The sequence below is a fragment of the Nothobranchius furzeri genome, chromosome 12, assembly GCF_043380555.1.
Source record: "Nothobranchius furzeri strain GRZ-AD chromosome 12, NfurGRZ-RIMD1, whole genome shotgun sequence".
Lineage (NCBI taxonomy): Eukaryota > Metazoa > Chordata > Actinopteri > Cyprinodontiformes > Nothobranchiidae > Nothobranchius > Nothobranchius furzeri.
Window position 1 is genome coordinate 69,935,536 of NC_091752.1, and position 24,243 is coordinate 69,959,778.

The 24,243-nt window shown below is 39.4% G+C and overlaps 2 protein-coding genes and 1 long non-coding RNA gene across 5 annotated transcripts in view; 1 reads left to right on the plus strand and 2 right to left on the minus strand.

Moving 5' to 3' along the window:
* LOC129157252 (gastrula zinc finger protein XlCGF57.1-like) overlaps positions 1-3,960 on the minus strand; it is a 26,817-nt gene extending 22,857 nt beyond the window's left edge. Inside the window, exon 1 of the mRNA XM_054736550.2 lies at positions 3,679-3,960. The gene's annotated coding sequence lies outside the window, so the exon portion shown is untranslated. The remainder of the gene's footprint in view (positions 1-3,678) is intronic.
* Positions 2,088-5,166, plus strand: LOC139062219 (uncharacterized). Its single transcript, XR_011515818.1, has 3 exons — positions 2,088-2,906; positions 4,228-4,365; positions 4,495-5,166. It is a non-coding gene; the product is annotated as an uncharacterized lncRNA (long non-coding RNA).
* A 13,303-nt stretch (positions 5,167-18,469) lies between these two features.
* Positions 18,470-24,243, minus strand: part of LOC129157293 (gastrula zinc finger protein XlCGF57.1-like) — a 106,478-nt gene continuing 100,704 nt past the window's right edge. For 2 of the 3 annotated variants that reach the window (XM_070542948.1, XM_070542949.1), the window contains one exon: positions 18,470-21,422. In XM_070542948.1, coding sequence (XP_070399049.1) covers positions 20,140-21,422 — 1,283 coding nt within the window. In that variant the 3' untranslated portion in view covers positions 18,470-20,139. Of the gene's footprint in view, positions 21,423-23,308; positions 23,503-24,243 lie in introns of all 3 variants that reach the window. The other variant, XM_070542950.1, reaches the window with a different exon arrangement.

Below are 24,243 nucleotides of genomic sequence, written 5' to 3' on the forward strand. Positions count from 1 at the left end.
AGCACTGCTTCTGCAACCGTCCCGAAGAGAGTTTGAGCCGAGCTGGAGCTCACTCGCTACCTGCAGGAGGAATGCATCCACCCTAAAGAAACCCCCCTGACATGGTGGAGCAACAACCGGGAGAGATTCCCTTTGCTCGCCAGTCGCACGCAAGTACGTGTGTGTTAGTGCAACGAGCGCACCATCCGAGAGGGTTTTCAGTGTTGCTGGAAATGTTGCCCCCCCTCTCAGATCCTCCCTCAAACCGTATATGGTTAACATGCTGGATTTCCTTGTGGGTAACAAGGACGTGACCGAGCTATAAAGCACCGTCATTCGTGTGTGTGAAAGTGAAATGATAGTGCCCCGCGCCCGGTACATGTCATTTTTTATGCTTGATTTTAAACAACTAAACAAAATGGGGACTTGTTTCTTATTTGTTAGATGCTGCAGCCAATTTTGCATTTAAAAGTTTAACCTTCTCCTGAATTTTGTTGTTTTTAAGTTCAGTCGGACTCCGACTGTCGGAGAAACAAACGTTACTGCGATCTGTGTTGTTACTGCCCTTTGATCTGCATTCAGTAAAGTGTTATAAAAGAAGGCACGGCAAATTTTAACCTTTTTTAAATGTGTAAACATTATGTTTAGATAGTACTGCAATAAATAAAAGGGCTGCAATAATATCGCACACCGCAATATTAAGCCACCCTGAATCACCGCAGGGGGAATTCCTCAACCGCGACAGCCCTAGCTGGAAGCTGAAAAGATAAAGAACAACACAACCTGAGGGTTCCTCGTCTCCAGCTGAGCCAAGAGCACTAAAGGGTTTCGTTTAGAGTTTACATGAAGAAGGAGTGAGTTTATTTATTTATTTATTCTTTATTTAACCAGGAAGGTCCCATTGAGATCACAAACCTTACTTTCAAGGGAGTCCTGGCCAAGAGGCAGCTCCACGGACGTGTAATGTACATGAAAACACAGGAATCCCAGCTAAATGAGTTTTAGGTGTGTTTTAGCAGAATGCTATTGTGTTCTCAGTATTATTATTGATTACTAAGTCATTATATTATACATTTACTCAGTAGAATGTGTCTTTCTAAAGTTGTATTTATTTTTATTTACATGTAAGCAGCGCCGGCGCTCCGCACACGCACACCACGCACAGCGTGTAGGGCACCACGCCAGGGGAGGGGCACCAAATGCAAGCTTGTGAAAAAATAATATGTATATGATAAAGACAGATTTCAATTAGAAGATGTGCAAAGCAAGTTAACAGCATGTTTACAGAGAGAAAACAATACAAAAAGGAAAGGAGATGGGCCGTGTGTCCCCCCCCCCCCAAGTGGAGGATGCAGCGGGCACAGTCATGGCTCCGAAAAGGCTGCAGGAGTCTGGGGCAGTAAAGAGGCAAATGAAAAAACTGCGGGATGATGCTGTTGGTTCGATTGCAGATAAGACAAGTATCTTAATGGAAATTCTTAATTTTTTTTATCTTTTTCTAATTTTAAACACGGGTGTGGTGAAGTTCAGAGGGTCGTTTGACCTAGCTTGAATTCGGACTTTTTACTGCTGTTAATTAATCTGTTTTTGGTCAAATTTTACCGAGTTTGGTAAGCATGCTGCTTTTCAGGACTTTTATTTGGTGTTTTTTGCACTCTGCTTCCGTACATTTAACATTCTGACTCTATCTGCGTGGTTTGGGCAGATTTCGTTCTCTGCTTCTCCAGTCTGTTAAAAGTATAACGCGCCACTCTGTCCCGCAGCCTCCCGTCCGCCTACCGGGCGTTCATTAGTAGCTGAGTGAGAGAGGCTGAGAGGGAGAGAAACTCAAGAGAAGCTTTAGAGCTTTTTTACTGCTGGAGAAAAAAACGTAGCAAGTCATCATCTTCCTAAATGCAGTTATTCTCTTCTGAATCAGCACTTCTTTAAAGAAGAAGAAATAGTTAAATGCAACAATGGGAAATCAGTCTGTTCATGCGACTTGTATCAACAAATAAGTCTGAACAGTGTTAAAGGTTGTTCATCTAAAAAATACACCTGGAAGAGTTTGAAGATTATTTTGTGTTAATAAGTTCATCTTAAAACATCTTTCTCGAGTAAAATAAAGTTTCCTCTGTGAGGTCAGATAGGCCCATCTGTGCTGTGTTGAAACAGAAATAAACAAATGAATCATATTTGTCCACCCAAATACTTAAATATCACAAAAACAGGAAGGACAAAAACACCGTCAAGGTAAAGTAAGAAGTTTTATTTTTAAATAAGCAGCTGTTTGTGATTAATCATGAGTTAACTATGGACATGATTTATATCATTATTAAATATCCTATGTGGCCTATAGGCTATGTAACTGAGATTTAACATGAAAAATTAGATAAACCTATTTTCAAATTAGGTATTTGCTCTGTGTTGATTTATATTTCATAAACATTTACGGGCCAAGAGGAACATCAGCTGCTGATGGTATAATTTGAAGAAAAAAGTCCATTATGCTAACCTCCTCCCTTCATATTCAGAATGTTCTAGTTGTGTATAAAATGTGTATATTGTGCCTCTCTAGTTCTTAATAAAGGTTAAATAGTTTTGAGTTTAGTCATGTCACATGCCAGTGATTTATAAGCCAATATTAACCTATAAATAATCTATTGCAGTATTTTTACCATGGTTTAAAACTTTTATCTTATTATAGAATGAATATGACAAATGATCTTTTTGTGTCTGAATGCAGGCTCAATGAACAAGTACATTCAAGGAGGAGCTCACGCCAAAAGTTCAGATCAGCCCTCCACCAGCAGTTCAAGAGCTCAAGATCAGTTGTCAGCCATCACGTCTGAACCTTCTACAACATCACCCAGCCCTGACCAGGAATAACAAAGTAAAGCACACCTACAGACCGAGCACAGCCCACAGCCAGCACTTCTGAAGGCAGAGTGAGTCCTGGATCTGAAAATGCATCTGAAAATAACACTGGAGAAACACATGTGCCACAACCGGTGCTTGTGGTGTGTGGACCTGTTACATAGTTCTAAATAATAACAATATGGAGTTCCTGTGTTGTGTATGTTATATTTTGTAAATATCAATCCTACTTTTTGGAAATAATAAGCAGTTTGTGCATACAAGAGAATTTAAGCGAATTTAAGGCGAAGAGCTTGCACATACTGTGTTATTGTGTTGTTTTTTCTGCGGGGGGGGGGGGGGGGCACACCACGATGCCTTTGTGCTTAGGGCACCAAAAGAGCTAGCAACGGCCCTGCATGTAAATATTCATCCCTGAAAAACATCTGCTTAACGAATGCTCTGAAACATCAGCTGGCATTTCTTTTTAGCCTGTTTTGTCTATTTAATACTTGCTACTTGGTTCATTTTCATGCTGAATGCTGCTGAGTAAACTTCTGTCTGTAGCAAGGAGCTGCTGTTGTGTGTGTGTGTGTGTCTGTGTGTGCGCGCGCGCCTGTTCTATGGATCTCTTTATTAAAACTAACGGTAATAAAATAGTTTGTTGATTTTAAACAGGGAAACCCCCACTCGCGATTTAGCGATAGCATGATGCTAACTCCATTAGGCCGCTAGCGTGCTTTCCCTCACAAAGAAACGGTGTCCACTCACCAAGTGAACTGCTCCACTCACTAAAGACGGTAAATGTTCCAGATCCAACTACGTTACTGACTGTACTACCGACTACTGACTACCAAAACTCACCAAGTCCACCGAGTTATCTCAGAACAGCACAGCTTCTAGGTCGTGTCTCGATGGCTTCCAAAGTTGAACCGTTCAAAAGAACTCATGGTTCAACAGGAAGATAAGAGTTGAAATGGGAGAATCCCACTTCCTCTTTTCAAAATAAAATACGTTTCAAAATAAAACAATGCGAGGAGATGGAGGGCTAGGCAGATTTCATCCAATATAAGCGTTTTATCCAGATCCAGCAGCTGAAAGGATGATCAAGTATTTGATTGCTCACAAGAAAATACCTTCCAATCTTCAAAACACTGATCACCAGCAGCAGAGACGCCAAGACTCTCATGGATTCCTCACACATCTCATTCCATCTGAGACTACATGCACACAATGTGGACAGAACACTCTTGTTGGTCCTCAGTTGATAACTGCAACTGCTAAAATAGTGACTCATAATGGTGTAGTTAAAGGTTTGCAATTTTCAATGCTTTGATTAGAAATATAGTTAACTGTAGTTTACATCATTCCAGCTCTAGGATGTAATTGTAACATGTTTTTTTATCCTTTTAGGTACATCGACATACAGGAAAGTTTGCCCCAACTGTGACATGGTGTAGCGATCAAGACTGGCAAGATGGCGTCCACAACTGTGATGATCATTTGCTACTGTCAATACATTTTTGCCTTGTGTTGAGGAATGCACTGCAGGTTAGTTCATGCTTTTACTTATTAGTTGTGTAAAAAGTAAAGTTCATATTTATTAAATTTAAATTAAACGTTGACACATTTGTCCAAAAATAACTAAAATATTCTAATTGTGTTCTCATATTTCTGCAGACTCAAGTGCACTCAAATGTGTTTTTTTGTATTGTTGAAAAGAACTGCTGCTGTTTTGATTTTTTTTAAACAATATCCTGTTGTTCCTCTGTTTGAGAATAAAGTTTCTTGAAAAATTGGTTGCAGTTTATATAAAAATGAGTCAAATGAACTTAATAAAAAATCAAATTACAAGTAAAACTCAAAACATGAGAATATAGTGAAAAAGTAGATTTATTTCAGTAATAAGACTCATTCCATACAAAGCCAGATATTTCAGCTTTTATTTGTTATAATTGTAATAATTATGGCTTACAGATGATGAAAATCCTGCATTCAAAAATTCAGACAATTAGAATATTACATTAAAAACATCCAACACTGCTTTTAAATAGAAAATTGTCAGACATAAGTACTTTGCAATTGGTTTTGCTTTTACTAGAATAAATTAATGTGCAACATTCTAATTTTTGGAGTTTCACATGTTTTTAGAAATTATATTGATATGAAACTAAAATCCATAAAAGTCAGTCTCAGCAGCTGTTCAACAGAGCCATCCTTTTGGAAGTTATTCTTTTTGCTAAAATGGAAAGTTTTCTCCACACATTTACCCAATTTTTTCATTAGGTTACATGATAAAATATAAAAAAATTAAATCAGGACAACTCATTTCATTTTGAGACACAGGTGACACTTAGGAGAGCTGTTGTTACATCTTTGGAGGAATTAGGTTTAAATATCAGTTTTAAATACCATGAATAGTCTCATCAAACTCAAATGGTTACAGTTTCCTACAAATAGTATAAAACTAGGCCATTTGTAAAAATCATCCTCACGAGATTTCGAATGACATTGGCGTTTAAAAAATACCACACTAATTTAAAAAAATTAAAGTGATGTGAAAAGTGTGAAGAATCAGTCATTCTTTGATGAAGATTATTGAAAATTATAGTTTTAAATGATTGTTGACTGTGTCATGTTTAGTACAACGACGTACAAAAATATTGTAATAAACTGTAACTATTAATGAATCAGAAATATAGAAATTACGATAGTTTACCTAGATTTATATATTGTTTCATGAACAGTTTGAATAAAGATTTTTCCAAAACGGTAGCTCGACATTAGCAAGAGCATCTGGCTGCAGACATCAGCTGGCGTCTTTGCCGTGACAGGAAATGACGTATCCGGAAACAAGTGTCATTACCTTCGCCGGAAGTCATTGCCTTTGCCGGAAGTAGTTTTTTTTCTTGAATACGCTTTATTGACAAAGCACAAAAGTAGTTTGAATTTGTCAAAACCATACCGTGTCGTTTTTCTCTTCGATTTGTACATATTTAAGAGAAAAATTACACGGTGGGTCATTACCTTAACCAGAAGTCATTACTTTCACTGGAAGTAGCTTTTTAAAAAACAAAACTTACCGTAAAAAGCTTTTTATTTCGGATTTTTTTTTCTCTTCAGATCTGGACTGGCAAACTTAAGTAACGTTGTAACCTGCGTTGCATGAAAATTGAATATTAAATCCCTTTGTTCTTCAGACAGGGAATTTTTATGACAATAGCACATACATACATACATACATACACACACACACATATATATATATATATATATATATATATGTATATATACACACACACATATGTATATATACACACACACAATAAAAGGCTGTAAAGTGAATTAAAAAAACATATGGAAAAAATGAGAACACGTTAAACTAAGACTTTTCAAAATGTGCAAACAAAATAGTACTTGCTAAATATTCAGTTTTATTGTTAAGCCCAAGATGAACTTTTGACCTACACCAATTGCTAAAGTACAGGACTCCCAGAAGCAGTGAAAAACATTTCAGCAACACTCCTCTCTCACCAGCAACAAAAATTAGTTATTAAATATCCATAACACTGTCCTATTGTGTATCATAGCAGCTCATTGCAACAGAATTTAACTACTACAGCTGATAACTATTTAGCTAGTTGGTATTTATTTTGAGTGAAAGACAATAAAACCAAAGAAACACTTAATTTCACAACCATTTTATTTTGGGTACAAATGAATTTGCTGAAGCATGGCTTTCTCAACTGCATATCGATTCATCCCCTCCCATTTTTCCAACACTTTTATTGTTACCTGAAAAACATGCAGGATTACTTCATCGTTGTCGTCTTCCTCTGCTTATCCGGGTCCGGGTCGCGGGGGCAGCATCCCAACTAGGGAGCTCCAGACCGTCCTCTCCCCGGCCTTGTCCACCAGCTCCTCCGGCAGGACCCCAAGGCATTCCCGGACCAGATTGGAGATGTAACCTCTCCAACGTGTCCTGGGTCGACCCGGGGGCCTCCTGCCGGCAGAACCTGCCCGAAACATCTCCCCGGGGAGGCGTCCAGGAGGCATCCTGACCAGATGCCCAAACCACCTCAACTAGCTCCTTTCGATCCAGAGAAGCAGCGGTTCTACTCCGAGTCCCTCCCGGATGTCCGAGCTCCTCACCCTATCTCTAAGGCTGAGCCCGGCCACCCTACGGAGGAAACTCATTTTAGCCGCTTGTATCCGCGATCTCGTTCTTTCGGTCATTACCCAAAGCTCATGACCATAGATGAGGATTGGGACGTAGATCGACCGGTAAATCGAGAGCCTGGCTTTCTGGCTCAGCTCCCTCTTCACCACGACAGATCGGCGTCCGCATCACTGCAGACGCCGAACCAATCCACCTGTCGATCTCCTGATCCCTCCTACCCTCACTCGTGAACAAGACCCTGAGATACTTAAACTTCTCCACTTGAGGTAGGACCTCTCCCCCGACCCGGAGTTGGCAAGCCACCCTTTTCCGGTCGAGAACCATGGATTTGGAGGTGCTGACCCTCATCCCAGCTGCTTCACACTCGGCCGCGAACCTATCCAGCAAGAGCTGAAGGTCAGAGCCACATCATCCGCAAAAAGCAGAGACGAGATTCTCAAGCCACCAAACTCTGTTAAGGATTACTTCATACACTGTCAAATGTTTTCGAAAAGTAACTTTTATACCAATCACTGCTGAAGACTGCGTTGTACCTCTGGAACAAGGACATCAAACACCAAGTCCAGAAACTGGAACACTCTCTTCTTTATTAGTTTATCTATTCCTGAGCATGAACAAATCCGCTCTGTCAGCTCGTCAACCTATAAAACACGTTAACATAAAAATGAACAAAACGTTCCTCTCAGCATTAGACAACGGACCCAGGTGGCCCACTGACCACGCATCCACATAAATAAATGTGATGCAGCTTATTGTAAGTCAGTATACATTTACCTGTGCATCAGCAAAGTGGAACATCAGTGGCTTTAGTCTTTGCTTTAATTTAAGCGAGACACCTGGATTGTGCCAGATACATGAGGCCAGACTTCACTCTACCGCTGCAGAGATCCTTATACACAGTCTGAGTAGAGACAAGAGTTAAAAATAAGCAACATTACCACAGAAAACAAGGGATTGCATTATCCTATGTCCAATTTTAGAGTCTTAATTTATTATAATTAAACATTACCTTGATTTCACCATCTGAAATCACTGCCTGGGTTCCATTTTTCAAAGCCTCGATTGTCCTGGAATTTAGATAAAAATACATCTTATTAGCAAATGAAGAATACAAGCACATGTAAGGAGTTTTGTCAGTGTCACTTGAAGAAGTCCGATATTCATTTTAGATCTATATTTAAGGCCTCCAACTCCTGAATGATTTGCAGCTACATGTGCTTAAATCCGGTAATATTAATTAAACCAAACCCGATCAAAGCAGTCAGTCGACAAAAATATCTATTTTTTATAAGGTTAGGATTATTCTGAAACAGAATCAGAAGGAGGGCGGCATTAATTAGAGAAGCGGCTACTATTTCAAAGTTATTGTACCTGTTGCAGGACACCTGATTTGTGCAACCACAGTAGAATGACCCAGCACACCACACAAAATAACTGAAAAATATTTAGAGATATTGAAAGCTAAGCTTGTCCAGAAAATACATTTTATTTCTGGGTGCACAGGACCAGTTCCAGTGTGGGCCAGATGCTGAAAAATAAATTCATAAATCTGTCTTTTTGAAGTTTCACAAATCAGAGGAAGGTTTCACAAATCACAAACTATGTTTTATGCATTCCTACGAGCCCAGAATAATCTAAAACAGGTTTGAAGAGTGTATGTGTTGTAGGTTTTGAGCTAGAGCAGAATAAAAATGGTCAGAGTAGAGAAAAATTGGGTGTATTAGCCCTTTAGCCATTTCCCGAATCGGAAGCTAACTTTAGCATCTACGCTTTTTAATTAAAAAAGGGTATTAATAACGTTTCAGTTAAGTCAGTATTAGAAATCGTGGTCTTTACATCATGTCTAAATTATATATAAAGTTAATATTATTACTTTAACTGTTTTAACAAACAGGGAGACCAGAAAAATCAAATAGCTAAGTTAAAGCTAAGCTACAATTGCTGATAGCTTTATTTATGTATCTTTTGTGTTAGCTAGCTTGTGATCTCCCTGCATTCGTTTTAAGACTGCGTGTTAATATTGATACAATTAGCTATGAAACACGGTGCCTTTGCAGTAATTCTCTGGTAAAGCTTTAAACGCTACAGTGCCTACATTTAAGAACTAAGAAAGGTTGCAACAATTAGTTAATTTCATCCTTATCTTTCTTTCTTTATCTATCATCCTTATCCTTACCTTTCCTCAATTGAAACCCGCCGAGTATGGTTGAAACCAGTGTTGCCAACTGTTTTTGACTGAAAGTAGCTGAAGTTCCCCCCAAAAGTCACTAGATGTCGCCAGATGACGTCACGCGCTAATTTACATATTGATGACGTCATCACGTCACATTAGCGTTCGTTTTCTCCATACTAGGATGGAGTCCCTTTTACCAGGACTAAAAGGGAAGAAAATAAAAACTATGTTATATGTTAAAATTATTAATTAGTATGATTAAAATGGCCCAAATTGCTTTGATATGTACAATAAATTCCAAAACTACCAATAGCATTAAGACAGATATGGTGTGGTGATCCAAACAGTTCTGTTGTAGGATATAACTCAGACCTCCTGCTCTCCTCATTCTCACAGACATTTTCCTAAAAAGCTGTTTTTTTACACCTCATAGTTTCTCAACTTCTCTGTTGTGTATTCTCTCCATCGTGATAATAACGGCGCACCGAGCAAAAGGGAGTGGGTGTCTCAAAGTATAACCATCCCTGTGTCACTGAAGGAAATTCAGATGAGCCACAGAGCTGCGTGTGTAAATGGGACGGTAGTTGAAACTCCCGATGACTGTATTTGCCAAATGCAGGAAAAACCAAAGTGTCTGACGGATGCAGAACCAGAGATGGCAGGTTGACGCCCGCGCCGTCTCTAGTAGAAGCGTGAGCCTGCAGCAATATGAAAGCAGCAGACGTAAATCGGCGGTCTCCAGCTCTGCAGCTGTACTGTCTTCAGCGAATCAGACCGGCCGAAAACGGTTTATGATTGGTCAGTCCTCGTGCACATGCGCAGATTATCGTTCTCTTTCCTTACTCCCGGAAGAACGGTTCAGAGTGCATTGGCGGTTCTAGGGGCGGGGCCACAGGGGCACTGGCCCCTGCTGAAATATGATTGGCCCCTGTAGTGCCCCTGTCCTGTCACTCATCTGTCCTTTGTGCGGTGATGAGATTATAGGTGGATGCAATTCCGAGTCCAAACACTAGTGGCCGTGTGGCGCTAAGGAGCAAAATAGTGTGTGAAATCCAATAGAAGAAGATTTGAAAGATTCCAAGAAGGGAGAACTTTTCAACCGACATCGGATCTGATGAGAGTCCACGTTATGAGTTTGTTGGTAAGTCACGAATCACTGTTTACTCACAGTTGCCATGTAAGTCAAGTCTGACAATAAGTCCAATGGAAAGCAATGCCGACATTAGTTAAAGGTAATGTTAAAAAGGGCTTGTGAAAAAACGTTAGCCCTTGCTAATCCATGTACTTCTTTTGTAATCTGCATTTCGTGTGTTAATAGTTGGCACTGTCTGATAGAGAACATGAAAAGAAAGGGTCAGATACAGGCGGGAATTCTGCAGTTTTTTCCCAAGAGAGTGAGTGTGTCAGCTGGTGAGAACGAGCATGGAGAAATCAGAGAGAGAGCAGCAGGAGGCAGTAGACCAGAGGCTGGAACAGGGCAAGGGACCTCCATTCCCCCTTTATCAGGTCAGAAAGAATATAATCTTTATTGTGCAACAGTCATGTCAGATAAACACGAGAGACAGCCTCTTGTAGGACATACCATGCTGGGAAATCAGCGTACGTGTAATATAAACGCGCCGTGGCGGCATGGTGTTGCGGGAATTTTGTGGCATTCGTGCTGCCACGGTTGATACTAATATCACCGCAACGCCGGACTTGTGAATGCATATTACAACTTGGCGCAACAGAAGGGGGTATCATGATCACGTGGGCAGTTACTGCCGAGCTCCGGCCGGCAACTATATTGAAAATGAAAGTAAACATGGGCCGTAAGTTTGGCTTTTCTAAACAGAATCAGCTGAGATGATGGCCGGGGAGCCTCTCCGTAAGAGTTGAAGCTCAGATCACCAGAGACTGCACGGGGACAGACACCTTCTGGAGCGGCTTGTTAAAAAAGCTTAATGAGTGTGGCTTTGATCGCAATAAAAAGCAAGTTATGTCCAAGATAAACTGAAGTCCGTGGCAGCGCAGAGACCGCCCCCAAGCTCCCTTTTCACCGCCATCGCATAATCTTTTTTGTAAAAAGATCATGATTGCACCACATTATCCAGCAGGACGGACTGACCACTTATAAACAACCTAATGCTGCCCAGTGTGTTCTGCTTATAATTGAGGATAACCTTTTCCCATTTTATCTTGGAGCTGATCCAGTTAATGTGGAGTCATTTTCTTGCACAGAAAATTTGCATTGAGCTTTTTATATTTATCAGTAATAATTGGGTCAGTTATTCCAAGCACCAAAAATAAAGGATTATTGTTTAAATTGATAGAAGTTGTTAATCGTGACAAATCATTAGTGGCAAAGTTGCTTCCCTTTAGTAAATGATTTTACGTTTCTCAAAGCATCTTTCCATTCATCATCAGTAATGTTGCAGTTAAGTTTCCTTTCCCACAATTCCTTCAAGGTTTCCCTAAATTGTGACATTTTGATGTATTGTAAAATGTGTGGGAAAAGTCCTTGTTTGAAACACTGAATTTTCTAATTGATTGATTAAGTAAGGTCAAGGTTAAGTTTTCCAAAGAGATTTTGTGTTTTGGATATTCCTTTGTTAGTCCAACTTTTCCTGCCATTATTCTAGGTAAAAATAAAAAAAATCACCATTATCTCAAATTTGTTAAATGATGTTATCTTGTACTAATGGCACATATGTTTACTGAATTCTTCCGCTTCATGGTGATGTGATTTACTATAACATTAACATAATGGATTTAAATTGTATTGGTTTCTTTGTCTACATCTACCACATCTCATCTTTATAGTCCAATCTTTCAAGTCTTCAATTTCAAATAAATAAAAATGTGGTCTCATAGAAAACAAAGTTTTGGCTGGATTTAGCTGGAGTTTGACATATATGTGTATTTTAGCTGCAAACTGGGACAAGACTCTCTCCAATTCAGACAACCAGAGTGAAGTTAATGACTCAACCTTCCATCCTGCTGGGCCACCAGAGTCACCAATCAATGCTAATCCTGCAGGATCAAATGGTAAACATTGATCTTTGAAAGTAATAAATGCTTGTGTATGTATTTGGCTTATGTTAGATAATTTCTCATTTGCTGTTTTCAGACATCTTCCAGTGTGATGCACAGAATCCTGCGCAGACATCAGAACAGTGTTCTGTTCCAGTAGGACCTGGTGGTGTGCTTCTCATTTTGTAAAGGCTCTTTAAATTTAATTGAATTTTGCAGTCAGTCACTTGCAGATTCTGAATGCCATGAATGTTAAAGGTTGAGAGATATAAGCAACTGACTCAGACTTATTTAATTGACTTCCCACCAGACATTTCCCAGTCAAGAGCAGAGGGTCCTGTGATATTCTTCTGGTGTTTTTTCCACACACAAACATATTTTAACCTGATATTTGTGGCTTTGCAAAATAAATTGAATGCTAAAATTTCTCAAATGCTGTGTGTGGTTGTATTTTGTCAATGTACAGTAAAAATTGATGTACAATTGCATTGATGTTTTTCAACATGGTGTTGGGGTAAACTGTATCTACCATACAAAACTGGGAATAGTATGCAAGTATGTTGGACTGTACGTGGCCCCTCTATAAATATTGTGGCCCCTTGATGGCCCCACCCTCAGAAAAATCCTAGATCCGCCACTGCTTTGAGGAGCTGCGACGGCTCAATAAACGTCACCGGCCTTTGTATTTAAAGTTTAAAAATCATTTAGTCCTGTTATCTGCTAGCGTTACAAGTATTATACTCATGATCTCCTTTTTTGCATATATCTGAATGTTAGTGATGTGACAGCCGTCGATTGAGCCAGCCCAGCAAACCCTTTTGATGGACGATGCAGTGGTCAGTGAGATGAGGCATCCAGAAGCTCCCTCTGCAGACCACTCTGTCTGATGTTCCACTTGCCAACCAGAAACGTTCAGCCACGGATCTCGGTTCCTGCACTCCATCCACCTCGATGATCCATGTTTAGTAGATTTAGCAACACCACCAAAGACTCCCTGCTTTCCAAGTTTACTGTATATATTTTACTTTTATCTTTACTTTTATTCCTTACAGTGTTCCCTTACCATTTATTTACTATGTTGTTACTTTTTAAAAACTGAATAATAAAACTGTTAATGATCAAAAAAGAGTTATCAATTAATAGAAATTTTATTACATTTAAACAAATAACAAAAACATTCAAACACATATATAGAACCTGAACCAGAAGAAACTAAAAGAAAAAAAACCCATTTCTCTGCCATCCTTTCCATCAATGCTAAAAATCTGTCCATCCTTCTTTCTCTCCTCTCCTCCGCTTCCCTCTGTTGTCTCATGTCCTCCCTGATCAGGTCAAGGAGTTCATCAGCCCTTCTCCTTTTTCTCCCTGATGAGGAGTCCGGCTTCCTTACGCCACTCTCCCTGTCCTCTGTCTCACCCACTGCTGCACTTGGCCCTGGAGTGTCCTCGGGAATGGAAGCAATAAGGACAGGAGGCATAGTGGAAGGCCTCTGTCCCAACACCTCGTCCATGGGGACAAACCAGGGCCAGGTTTCAGCAGTGGGCTTTCCGCTGACTCCCTCTCCTGACCCTGGATACTTGCAGTCCTACAGACAAAGGGAATTAGAATTACAAGGCTTTATTGTCATTTAACAACAGAGAACACTGTGGGCATAATGAAACTACAGATGCTCCTTAAAGGTACTGGTTCTGGATGAGAATAGAGAGGAATAGAAGAACAAAGTCAGATTATAAATCATAGTTGATAAAACATGCAATAAACAATATTTTAATTTATCCACATGGGAGATGAAAATTGTGTTCTGTGTTTTTTTCCGCCTAAAATGAAATTAAAAACATTAAATCAGTAATGTGGTTTCTTAAAAATTAACTTAAATAAACATTAAACTTAGTTTTCGTTACTTTTGGCGTTCGTTACATGATTACATAAGATGCAAGCTCTTTTACGGTGAGTTTTTTCCTATTAGACTTTCAAGCAAGTTTACGGTGGGGTGTTAACCTTAAAACAAATGATGAGAAGCTTTATTCGCTAAATAAACACACACACGGGAATTATGACGGGACCACCATACAAGCTCGTTCTCGCTGATTTCTGCTTAAAATGTACTTATACAAACGAAAAATGTCTATAAACAGAACCGCTTTCAGCTTAGTTTTCTACCGCTATTTTCTTTTAAAAAGCCTGCTGGGATCAAGCTAGTTTACGGTGGTTTTTTTCCTATTAAACATTCAAGCTGGTTTTCGGTGGGGCATGTTTTAGCCTTAAATTACATGAAAAAAAAACAATTTGCGGTATTAGATCTTATATAAAAAACAAACCAAAAGTGCCCAAACACGTATTTTTTTTTTGACCGCTATTTTTTAACTAACTTACATTTTAAGCTGTACTGCTGTCCCGCTCCGTCCGCTGTTGTTGCGAGTGTCGAGTCCAGCGGCCGGCGCGCAAAGCATGCTGGGATACCCTTGCTCCTGTGAGGATCCATCAGACCCATCCTCGAAATGTGGGTGGAGCGAGGACGCGTTTGAAGACGCGAGAATGAGGATTCTTGGAATTCGGACAGTACTCGTCGCTGCGCTTTGACGTCATCGACCTCAAAATGCGCTCTTACAAGCATCCTTCCCGTGGATTCGGACACACCCTATGTGAAGAGTTCATTCACCTTTGCTGCTTAAATGTTGTTAGGAAAAACCCTGACCTAGTTATTTGTTCACGTTTGGGTGTTTTCAGAAACTCCTTTCTGCTTTAGGCATTTTGATCCAGTATCTGAAGTTTTCCTGTGCATTCTAAGACCAAGATGTTATTCCAAACTGGTCAGGCAGGGGTTTCACGTTAATGGTATTTCTGGGTGTGTATGTGCAAATAAAACCCCCTCCACAGCTTCGGCTCCTTTGTGAGAGGAAAATGGCCGCCGTGTCTGATGGTCTGATTCTTTCTCACCCGTTACAAAGCTCACTTTGTAACGTATGTTATGGCCTTTGCAAAGTGTCACATTTTGCAGAGTTTGTTGTCTGTTTAAGGTGTGTTACAATTTACCAAATTAAGAATCTAATCCCTCTGTGTGTGTGTTCTGACTTCCTTTAAGGTAATTTAAGTTTAAGGTAATATAAGAACAATAGTATAAATTAAAATACCCAACATAGTGGTGGAGAATGCTAAATTAAATTACCTAACAGACTTGATGCAATTTGCTGGGTTCCTTATATAGGAAACATTATTTCTGATTGGCTTAATGAACTGACCTGAATTGGAATTTTTATTATGTGAAGTGCCTTGAGACGACTCTTGTCGTGATTTGACGCTATATAAATAAACTTGAATTGAATTGAATTGAGCTGCGGGGACGGGAGAACGGGTGGCAAATAGAGATCTCCCGAGAGCTCCACAAGCCAATAGTTGGAACCCAGCTCCACCAACATGTTATATTTCAACCCATTTTCTAAAGTGCAGCATTATGTTAAATGCACTGGGTTTTACCCTATTACATTTAAATTTCATGGTTAAACAGTACAAAATCTAAGCTCAGCTCGGCAGTGACCTAAAATACATAAATATAATTTTATTTACCGAAAAAAATGAAGTCGAGACTCCTTGGACGCTCTATTAGTGCAATTAATGCCACAGCAAGTCATTTTGTCCAACAATTGCACAAAAAATATACAAAAAAGAATACACAAACACAGAGACTAAAAATCCCGGAGCAGTTTCCAGGCCAGACCGAGGCTCTACTGAGGCCTTTCCACGGAGCTAGCTCTGTGGTCACGTGGGTCTGATGCTCATTAATTATACAGAATTTTAGGCTTTTAATACACTTAAACAGAAGAGTGAGAAAAAAATTCACCCCCCTCAGAGTTGTCATGAGCGTAAACTAGATCATTTAAACCAAAAACATGTTTTGGTACCAGGTTGTAAACATGTTTATTTCTGCTGTGAAATTGGTATATTTAACATGGGAGTCAATGAGGATTTGCTCGCTTCTGACACCGGCTCCTAGTGGATGATGGTGGAACTGCAATTTATGGTACTTCCGGGTTGGCCTCAATTTTTGAGCCGCATTGCGGGGGCAATGGGTGTTACAAGCATGTGGTACTTAATAATTTATGATGGTGTCCAACAAGAGGCGTCAAAGTGCGCGAACACCGACAGAGGAGCACGCTATTTGTAGTGGGAACTCAGAGTTCGGAGAAGAAAAAATCAAGTCGAACGCCCTGGAAAGCTGGCAACTGGCAAAAACCCAGCGAGTCCCGACTGCCGGCGATGTAAACAGAACGTAACAGCATGCTAAACTATCAGCTTGCAAATTTACTAGCATTGTTGGGCAACTTCATAAAGTCACATAGAACGACTGAAACATAAAATAATTGCCAGGTGTTGAAAAGGAAACTTGTAAATGTCATTTACTGTTCCAATTATCCTGCGTGTCTTCTGCCTCCAGCCGGCGACGCGTCTGTGACTGAAGCTGAGAGGTTCAATATCTGTAAAAAATGGCGGGGCTCACTCCCGTGTTACCAGCCAATAAAGAAAGGTCTTTCATTGGCAGTAGAAGGCCCCGCCCACGATGCACGATTTCGTTGCAAACAAAAAAAAAATATGATTCAAACAAACAAAAAGAGAAGTTTTAAAAGCAAAATATGGAGATTTGCAAACAAAACTTTCGGTTTTTCTAACTAAAATACTGTTTCACTCAAACGAACTTCCGGTTACAATTTTTTTTGTCTCTTTGAAAGCAAAATAAATAAATAAATAAATTTAAACAAAAATAATATGATTTCAATTAAAAGTGTTTGAGGTCTTTTTTTGTCTTTGCTCGATTTATTATTATTATTGTTGCAGTTTTTAAAATTAAGGTTTCAGTAATTTATTTATTTTGATTGAAAAACTTTTTTTTGATTGAATGCCATGTTTTACTTGTTTGAACACATTTTATTTGATTGAATAATAAAGGCACAAAATAAACTCCATACTAAAAGCCGCAGATATCTACTGAATTGAAAACGTAGTTTAACGGAACATAACTGAACTGATCAGTATCAAAGAGAAATAAAAAGGTATTGATTAGTGTATTCATCGTCCTCCTGCACACTGAAACCACTGAAGTCATCTTTTTCAGTTTCGAAGTTGAACAGCCTCAGAAGAGCTTCGTCTCATACCTTTTCTGTGGCAATGTCAGTGTCGCTCTCCGTGTTGCTTTCATCATCCCTGAGTGAAGCTGGGAAAACAAGCAGCGCCGTTTTACTGTGAAAAAATCCTCCTGGGTGCTTTCCGTAGCACTCCTTTAACCATTCCTTCATTAGACTTTTTAGCATCCATCCTTTCTGGTTGACTAAAGCCGCACCTCATTATAAGCCGCATGGTTCAAAGCGTGGGAAAAAGTAGCGGCTCACAGTCCGTAAAATACGATATTTTGTTATTCTTATTTTTCCTTTTATGAAACTCCAAATGTTATCATTGTGAGTCACTTTTAGAAAGGGGGTCTGTGACGACTAGCTGTGGAGGGCCGCATACGTGAGAGAGCTCAGCCGTATTACCAGTTTGCATGGATAATAGTGCATGTTTTTATTCTTTTTCTTGTTTGCATGATGATTGCCGTGTGTATTAACTAAATGCATGTTACACAGCCCTGGTTGTTTTGCCTCCCTCCTCCAGCAGAAGGTGCCATTAGTCCCTGCTGGGGTTTTTAACTGTCTTGTTCCTTTTTTTTATATAGAAGAACTTGTTTTGTGCATTGTGTGTAAATAAACTCAAGTTTGGAGGAAGACATTGTCTCAGCCCATTGTTTGATCTAGCGTAATCACTCTCCGTACCTAAAATAATAACAGTCGTGGGGCTCTAGGTTCACACTTGTACCAAATTAATATATAGTCAATTTGCTTTCTTTCGGTGAATTTCTACTTTGTTCTTGATGGTCGCACGTGTGAACCATGTGCACGAACACATTCAGTGCAAACACACACGCACACACATGCAGTTAAATGTCTTTAATAGTGTGCATTAATCTTATAGTACAAGCAGTAGAGTTGTTATCATCTGTAATATGTTTTAATGGTGGGCTGGTTTGATTAATATGTGTGATAGGCTGGGCGATCAACTGGTTGAGATGCCAACCAGTCCTGCTACATCTACATACAAACAGTCCAAAGAACTGGGTGTGAGCGTAGCCTCTGTGTGGTCCCCCACAACATGATGAACACGAGCTTTAAAAACTCTGGACATCTCCTGTGATTTAGATTCATCATATATTTCCCCCAGTTTCAGCTGAGTGTCTCATTTAGTAACAAAACATGATTGTGAACTCTCTCTCAAGTCAAGTTTATTATATAGCCCATTTCATACACAAAACGGTAGCCCAATGTGCTTCACATAGTTAAAACAATCACAAGTGAAATGAAATAGTTAAAATGTCACATCATGTTGTGTAAAATAAAATCAAAGAATATTGACACAGAACATAGCACACAAACATAAAAGCATATTAAGTACAATTATTGGTAGCGCTTTCTTTTACAGTCTAATTACTTAGCACTTACATGGTAATTACCTACTTAGTGTATTGTTGTTTCTGAGTTCTTAAACTGTTATTACTATGTAACTCAGGTTCAATTCTAGTTTTAATTTTTATTAATCATTCCTAGTATATACTGCTTTACACAGTAACTACTCTTTATTACAAGTATTCACTTTAATTACACAATAACACACAATAAAACAGCACAGAATAGGTATACATATAAAATACATATAGAATATTTTTAACACAGTACAGATAAAGACCTAGTAGAGCACAGATGCAAGGATAGGTTAATGGAAGGCATCATGAAAAAGTTTAGTTCTTAATCTGGATTTAAAAATGGAAATGGTGGGAGAGGTCTTAATGTCTATTGGAAGACAGTTCCAGAGACGGACCGCATAGCAGCTAAAGGCAGCCTCTCCGTGCTTGGTGCGGGCTCTGGGTTGTTCCAGTTGGGATTTACCTGCTGATCTAAGTGATTTTGAAGGGTGATACGTTTCAAACATATCTGCTATATACAGAGGTCGTTGGCCATTTAATGATTTAAAAGTAAGTAAAAGGTCTTTGAAATCAATCCTGTAAGTTACTGAAAGCCAATGTAAATATTTTAAGATTGGTGTAATGTGATCATTTCTTTTGGTTGTGGTCTCTTGCTCTCTGTCTCTCTGCTCTGTGTAACGCACAGCCTTCAGACCTGCGGAGAAAAAAAACCTACAAGATGCAGAAAAAAGGATGAACCTCCAACCTTCATATTGTCAGCAATAAATGCAGCAAAACTTAACTTTCATGACCAAAAAACCCCATAAAAATTATTCAGTAAATCAGGAGAGCAGGAACAAGTCTTATTTCTGATTTTACATTTTTTTACTTCAATTCAAACTATTTAGACTTTTGTGTTTTCATCACATTTAGCTTGTATTTTATATAAAATATCATCAGCTTTACAGGTTAGCTGTTCCTGTGCGCTTAAAAAGTTATGTTACTAACCTTCTAAAAAAATTTGCCAAAATCATTCACATGAAGTAGATTTGTTATTCGTTATCTGAAAGTATCTGATTAGTTTAAAAAAACTGAATATATTTTGTTTAATTTGGTTTTCAGAATGTCACTAGTTTACTTACACTTTTAAAAAATATATATATACTGATGTACTGAAATACAGAGAAATCAACTTGTGAGTACAGTGCATGTTAATATAGTAAGTATAGCATGTTTAACATAAGCACATTCACACATGGAAAGTATCAATGTAAATAAATCATATGGCAGCAACTCTGCTGTACTTTCATTGTGTAAAAGTAGCTCACAGGCCAAAAAATGTTGGAGACCCCTTCAATAGATCATTCAGCCCTAGTAGATGCTTAGATGACTGTTTAAAGTTTTCTTTCAGCGAAATCTTCGTCCACAGAGCTCACAAGCAAAATGCTTCTGTCCTTTAAGGACTCTTGTGACCGTTTAAAATTGATTTTTTGGGTAAATCTTTTCCACCGAACTCACAGGCAAAATTCCTGTGTGGACTCTCATGTGACTGTTTAAAGTTGTCTTTTGGCTAAATCTTTTTACACAGAGCTCACAGGCGAAAGGCTTCTGTCCTGTGTGGACTCTCATGTGTTTGTTTAAAGCTGTCTTTTCGCAAAATCTTTTTCCACAGAAATCACAGGCGACAGGCTTCTCTCCTGTGTGGACTCTCATGTGAATGTTTAAAGTTGTCTTTTGGCTAAATCTTTTTGCACAGAGCTCACAGGCGAAAGGCTTCTGTCCTGTGTGGACTCTCATGTGACTGTTTAAATTTGTCTTTTGGCTAAATTTTTGTCCACAGAGCTCACAGGCAAAATGCTTCTCTCCTGTGTGGACTCTCATATGACTGTTTAAAGTTGTCTTTTCGCTAAATCTTTGTCCACAGACCTCACAAGGAAAGGGCTTCTGTCCTGTGTGGACTCTCATATGACTGTTTAAAGAGTTCTTTTGGCTAAATCTTTTTCCACAGAGCTCACAGGCAAAAGGCTTCTGTCCTGTGTGGACTTTCATGTGATTATTTAAAGTTGTCTGATGGCTAAATCTTTTTCCACAGAGCTCACAGGCGAAAGACTTCTGTCCTGTGTGGACTTTCATGTGATTATTTAAAGATGTCTTTTGGCTAAATCTTTTTACACAGAGCTCACAGGCGAAAGGCTTCTGTCCAGTGTGGACTCTCATGTGAATGTTTAAATTTGTCTTTTGGCTAAATCTTTGTCCACAGAGCTCACAGGCGAAAGGCTTCTGTCCTGTGTGGACTCTCATGTGACTGTTTAAAGTTGTCTTTTGGCTAAATCTTTTTACACAGAGCTCACATGCGAAAGGCTTCTGTCCTGTGTGGACTCTCATGTGAATGTTTAAAGTTGTCTTTTGGCTAAATCTTTGTCCACAGAGCTCACAAGCAAAAGGCTTCTCTCCTGTGTGAACTCTCATGTGTGTGGTTAAATTAGTCTTTTGGTGAAACCTTTGTCCACAGTGCTCACAGGCAAAATGTTTCTGCTTTGTCTGGACTCTCGTGTGTTTTTTTAAATGTGTTTTTTGGCTAAAGGATTGAAACCTGGCAGCATCAGTCTCCTTATTCAAATGGAGATGCTCTCCCTCCATACTAGACCAGAGTTTCTCCTGTTCCTCCTTTTTGTGGAGAAAATCTAGGTGCTGGTGGTTGACATGAGCACTGTGTTCTTCTGAAGCTTCTTCTTTAACCAGAACCATATGTTGAAAATCTGTAGGAAACACAGAAACATATTATGTGAATTACAGACAGCTGTAACTGTGTTTTCACACATATAACAGTTGTATTATTTCTTTAAACTGACAGTAGAATGAAATGTATTTACAATTGGAAACTGAACTTTGAGCCTCTATAAATCATATGAGCCTCAACCCTCAGGCTTCACTTTAATTTTCATACAAAAGAGTCATTAGAGGACAAAAACGTCCGCTTATAAAAGTGGCTATAAAAAAATACAGAGAAATCAACTGAATACAATGCATGTTAATATAGTAAGTATAGCATTTTTAACATAAGCACATTCACACATGGAAAGTATCAATGTAAATAAATTATATGGCAGTAACTCTGCTGTACTTTCATTGTGTAAAAGTAGCTCACGGGCAAAAAAATGTTGGAGACCCCTTCAATAGATCATTCAGCCCTAGTAGATGCTTAGATGATTGCTTAAAGTTCTCTTTCGGCTAAATCTTCGTCCACAGAGCTCACAAGCAAAATGCTTCTGTCCTTTATGAACTCTTTTGTGACCGTTTAAAATGATTTTTGGGGTAAATCTTTTCCACCGAACTCACAGGCGAAAAGCCAGTATGGACGCTCATGTGACTGTTTAAATGTGACTTTCGGCTAAATCTTTTTCCACAGAGCTCACAGGAGAAGGGCTTCTGTCCTTTGTGGACTCTCATGTGTGTGTTTAAAGTTGTCTTTTGGCTAAATCTCGTTCCACAGAGCTCACAAGGAAAGGGCTTCTCTCCTGTGGGGACTCTCATGTGAATGTTTAAATGTGACTTTCGGCTTAATCTTTGTCCACAGAGCTCACAGGCGAAAGGCTTCTGTCCTGTGTGGACACTCATGTGTTTGTTTAAACTTCCCTTTTCACTAAATCTATTTCCACAGACCAAAGGCTTCTCTCCTGTGTGGACTCTCATGTATGTGTTTAAATTTCCCTGTTCACTAAATCTATTCCCAGAGAGCTTGCAAGCAAAAGGCTTTTCTCCGGTGTGGCCTTTTGTGTGTGTTTAAACTATATTTATGGCTACATCTGTATCCACAGAGCTCACAGGCAAAAGGCTTATCTCCTGTGTGGACTCTCATGTGGTCGTTTAAATGACCTTTACGGCTAAATCGTTGTCCACAGAGCTCACAGGCAAAAGGCTTCTCTCCTGTGTGGACTTTCATGTGTGTGTTTAAACTATCTTTATGGCTAAATCTTTGTCCACAGAGCTCACAGGCAAAAGGTTTTTCTCCTGTGTGGACTCTCATGTGTGTTTTTAAACTATGTGTATGGCTACATCTGTATCCACAGAGTTCACAGGCAAAAGGCTTCTCTCCTGTGTGGACTTTCATGTGTGTGTTTAAACTATGTTTATGGCTACATCTGTATCCACAGAGCTCACAGGCAAAAGGCTTATCACCTGTGTGGACTCTCATGTGGTCGTTTAAATTACCTTTACGGCTAAATCGTTGTCCACAGAGCTTACAGGCAAAAGGCTTTTCTCCGGTGTGGCCTTTCATATGACCGGTTAAACTGGACTTAAGGCTAAATCTTTTCCCACAGTCATCACAACTAAATGATTTCGGTTGTTTCTGGACTTTTCTGCATGACCCTCCATGCTGCTTCTCTTTCACACATTTTGTATTAACCGAACACTCTGAAGACTTTACTGCTGAATGACTTGTCACTCTCACATGTTTCTGAAGAGACCATTTGTGGAGGAACCGTATACCACACACAGGGCAGCTAAATGATTTGTTGACTATCTTAACACCTGACTCCAAAGACTTGTTCTCATTACAGCCATGGTCTCCGTTTCCAGTTTCAGGCCCAGAGTTTGAACGCTCAGAGTCTAGATTCAAATCATCTTCATCTTCTCCACTAACTTCAATCTCTGAAGAATCAGATGTCTTTTCATTGGGGTCCAGATCTAGGTTCTTGCTAGTTTCTGCTCCTCCACCAACTTTTGCTGTCATCTGCCCAGCCAAGCTGCTGGTTGGGACACTTCCTTCTTTCACTGGATGGTTGTGGAAATGTAAGTGCAGAGGTTTCTCATCCATCTCCTCTCTCGTCCTTGAATCTGCAGTGAACCATGCAGAAATATATAAAATAAAAATATTCAGTAAAAAGAGAAGACAAAATACCTAGGGGTGTTTTTGCAATCAGTAATATACATAACCAATGTTGGTAAACACATTACTATTTATGGTAATGCATTACTTTTGCAAATAACTGTGAATCTAATGAGTTGCTTTTAAGCCTAGACATCACTATTCGATTGGTAGAAGGAAAAAAACAGCTATCTGCAAATTCTGATTAACGCCTCTCAGAGCCGGTCAAACCAGCCATCCGTCGCTGCTACTGTGGAGCCTAGAGATACCCTGGCAGCGGCATTGCGTCGGCCCCTCCCTTCCTTTCCCTAACACTGAAGGCGTGCAGCGGCAAAAATATAAACAAACATATCTGCTAAGCCTTTAATCCGTGAGAGTGCTGTAAAGTTTGTATCCTACAACAAAATCACGGTGCGGAGGAAGCTCGTTAAAATGCGTGGAAACAGTAAATGTAATACGAGTTTTGAGAAGAAACTGTGGGTGGAGTGAGGTGAGATTGTAAGGCTCGCTGCAGAAATAAAAACACAGAGCATCAACACTCGTCTGTAACCCATAAAATAATAATGAGCATCATGCTGCTAGATCAGCAGCTTGTGATGACAGTTAGTTCTGCTCACTAGGTCAGCTGACCTTAATCCACAAGATGGGACATATGGCACTAGAATTCCAGATAAAGAGCTAGGAGCAAGGTCATTTAAACATTTGTAGGC